Source organism: Ptychodera flava, chromosome 18, assembly GCF_041260155.1.
Source record: "Ptychodera flava strain L36383 chromosome 18, AS_Pfla_20210202, whole genome shotgun sequence".
In the NCBI taxonomy this organism is placed as follows: Eukaryota; Metazoa; Hemichordata; class Enteropneusta; family Ptychoderidae; genus Ptychodera; species Ptychodera flava.
This window is the reverse complement of record NC_091945.1, coordinates 7,283,376-7,286,008: the sequence shown is the minus strand read 5'-3', so window position 1 is coordinate 7,286,008 and position 2,633 is coordinate 7,283,376. Positions and strand designations below refer to the sequence as shown.

At 40.6% G+C, this 2,633-nt stretch overlaps 1 protein-coding gene across 1 annotated transcript; it reads right to left on the bottom strand.

Moving 5' to 3' along the window:
• Positions 1-813: 813 nt before the first annotated feature.
• LOC139117902 (uncharacterized) lies at positions 814-1,950 on the bottom strand. Its single transcript, XM_070681137.1, has 3 exons — positions 1,924-1,950; positions 1,412-1,571; positions 814-1,043 (listed from the first exon to the last, which is right to left on the bottom strand). Exons 1-3 carry the CDS (start codon positions 1,948-1,950, stop codon positions 814-816), a joined length of 417 nt encoding a protein of 138 aa, XP_070537238.1.
• Positions 1,951-2,633: the final 683 nt, after the last annotated feature.

Sequence of the window (2,633 nt, the reverse complement as noted above, 5' to 3'; positions counted from 1 at the left end):
ACACACCACACACACACACACACACAACACACACTGATGACATCAGTGATTGTATATTAAGGTAGAACGCGCCTTGGGGACAGATATTCGGGCTTTCAAATTTTATCATCTCTAATCTGATCTACCCCTCGCAGGGCCTTATTTAAGTTTTGACAGTCTTAGTTTTTAGAAAATCAAAAATTTTATTTTTCCCTATAGAGTTAACACCAGGATGCCGGCCATTTCGAATTTTAAATATCGAGAAACTGAGGTACTTTGTCTCTCTAGTACCAAATTTTGCACGGTGACCCCTGATTTTTATTCTTAATTTGGTAAGAGAATGGTCAAAAGTTTCACTGAGGAAAGCTTGAACTAAAATTTATAAGCCTTTTACTTTCGAGGCGCATACTACCTTAATACTATCTGTTGAACTAATATTTGTCTTTGCTCTAGAAAGATGTTCTGTTAAAAAGGCCATTGTCCTCTCGCAGAGTTTGATCTACAGAGTCATCTTTTAAGCTACAAGATATCGTCACAGTTGTACGGTAACTACAGTAAATACTTTCCAGCAACAGACGACATTATCAAGTTCGATATTTTCAGAGGGAATATTTTGATTACTTCCTTCCAGAAGGATCAAAAGCCGGGCTGTGATCTGAAGATGATTTCTATCATGTACAAAAACCATTCTCCCGCATCACGATTGCTTTTCTTTTTCGCTAAGTCTTGAATGAGCCGTGATTGTGGCTTGGTGAATCCCTGGTTCTTTTCAGTATGATTACAATGACCCAGCGACATCAAAGATGGTAATACTCAGACTCACCAATGTAAGTCTCATTGCTCTGTTCTGATCACAATAGCTTCAGGAACTACGGGATAGCCGACACCGATCACAATAGCTTCAGGAACTACGGGATAGCCAACACCGATCGCAATAGCTTCAGGAACTACGGGATAGCCAACACCGATCACAATAGCTTCAGGAACTACGGGATAGCCAACACCGATCACAATAGCTTCAGGAACTACGGGATAGCCAACACCGATCACAATAGCTTCAGGAACTACGGGATAGCCAACACCGATCACAATAGCTTCAGAACTACGGGATAGCCAACACCGATCACAATAGCTTCAGGAACTACGGGATAGCCAACACCGATCACAATAGCTTCAGGAACTACTGGATAGCCAACACCGATCACAATAGCTCCAGAACTACGGGATAGCCAACACCGATCACAATAGCTTCAGGAACTACGGGATAGCCAACACCGATCACAATAGCTTCAGGAACTACGGGATAGCCAACACCGATCACAATAGCTCCAGAACTACGGGATAGCCAACACCGATCACAATAGCTTCAGGAACTACGGGATAGCCAACACCGATCACAATAGCTTCAGGAACTATACGGGATAGCCAACACCGATCACAATAGCTTCAGGAACTACGGGATAGCCAACACCGATCACAATAGCTTCAGGAACTACGGGATAGCCAACACCGATCACAATAGCTTCAGGAACTACTGGATAGCCAACACCGATCACAATAGCTTCAGGAACTACGGGATAGCCAACACCGATCTAAATGCCCCGTGCCAGCAAGAATACAAACCAGAAAAAATGTGCGTGAATCAGGGCATATACCAGTGTCTTTCAAAGAGAGGAACCAAATTGACAAGTCTTAATTTACGGGAATTGATATGATTTAGAGATAAAATAATAAAATAACCACTGTAAGGTAGTGCACGCCTTGTGAGTGAAATATTTAAAGGGATACCGTCGTCGGAACTGCGCCTGTGCGAGTTTCTTGTTTACAAACAATGTATTTCGCTCACGATATCTAGATGCACCTCATCATCATAGATGCAACATTTAAATTATACGATGTAGATTATGACAGACATGTTTTAACTTTCATCAATCACCATCGTACCTTGGATACAGTGTTTACATTGGTCATATGGGTCCCATACGACCTTTGAGCGCAGTTCCGACGACTGTCTTCCCTCGCTCAAACTTTTCTTAATAAAACTTCCAACAATTCTCTTACCAAAACAAGAATAAAACTTCGGGTTCACCGCGGGAAATGAAATTTTCTATTTTCGAAAATCTACGGTGAAAAATTTGGCTCCAAGAGCTTTAAAACTCTGTCAAGAGTTCAATGTCAAGAGGTCCAATATCTGTTCCCGATGTACATCCTCCTTTAATTTTCATTATTCTACAGAACAATCATTATTTCGAATAGGAAAAGACATTCACATGGGTTAAATTTGCTATTGATAACCATTCGTTTTGGCATCGACATGCAACTCAAAGAAGTCAGTGTTACACTAAAATGCAGAGGAAATGTTGCGCTCACGGTTGTTGTTAAAGCAAACTTGAACTTGAAAGGTAAGACTGACCTATTAAAGCAAGACAAATTCATATCAAAATATCCAAAGTAGGTCAACTTCAGCTGTTGGCTGTGTTCGATAATCATTCAAAAGCGCCGATCGTTAAATGACGTTACAGCCAATGTACCTAGGGTAAAAATATTTTAATTCTTTCTCTGATACTAATTAAAGCTTAGGGAAATATGAAGATGCTATATTTCATATTGTTCTCCTATGATCCAATGCGGGGAATTATTGTTTATAGAGCACT

Bases quoted from the DNA above. Each gene is read 5' to 3' on its own strand.
- LOC139117902 (XM_070681137.1), bottom strand. From the start codon at position 1,950: ATGACCAATGTAAACACTGTATCCAAG. The intron at 1,572-1,923 runs GTACGATGGTGA...CGGGGCATTTAG, and splicing joins ATGTAAACACTGTATCCAAG to ATCGGTGTTGGCTATCCCGT. The intron at 1,044-1,411 runs GTGTTGGCTATC...GCTATCCCGTAG, and splicing joins TCCTGAAGCTATTGTGATCG to TTCCTGAAGCTATTGTGATC.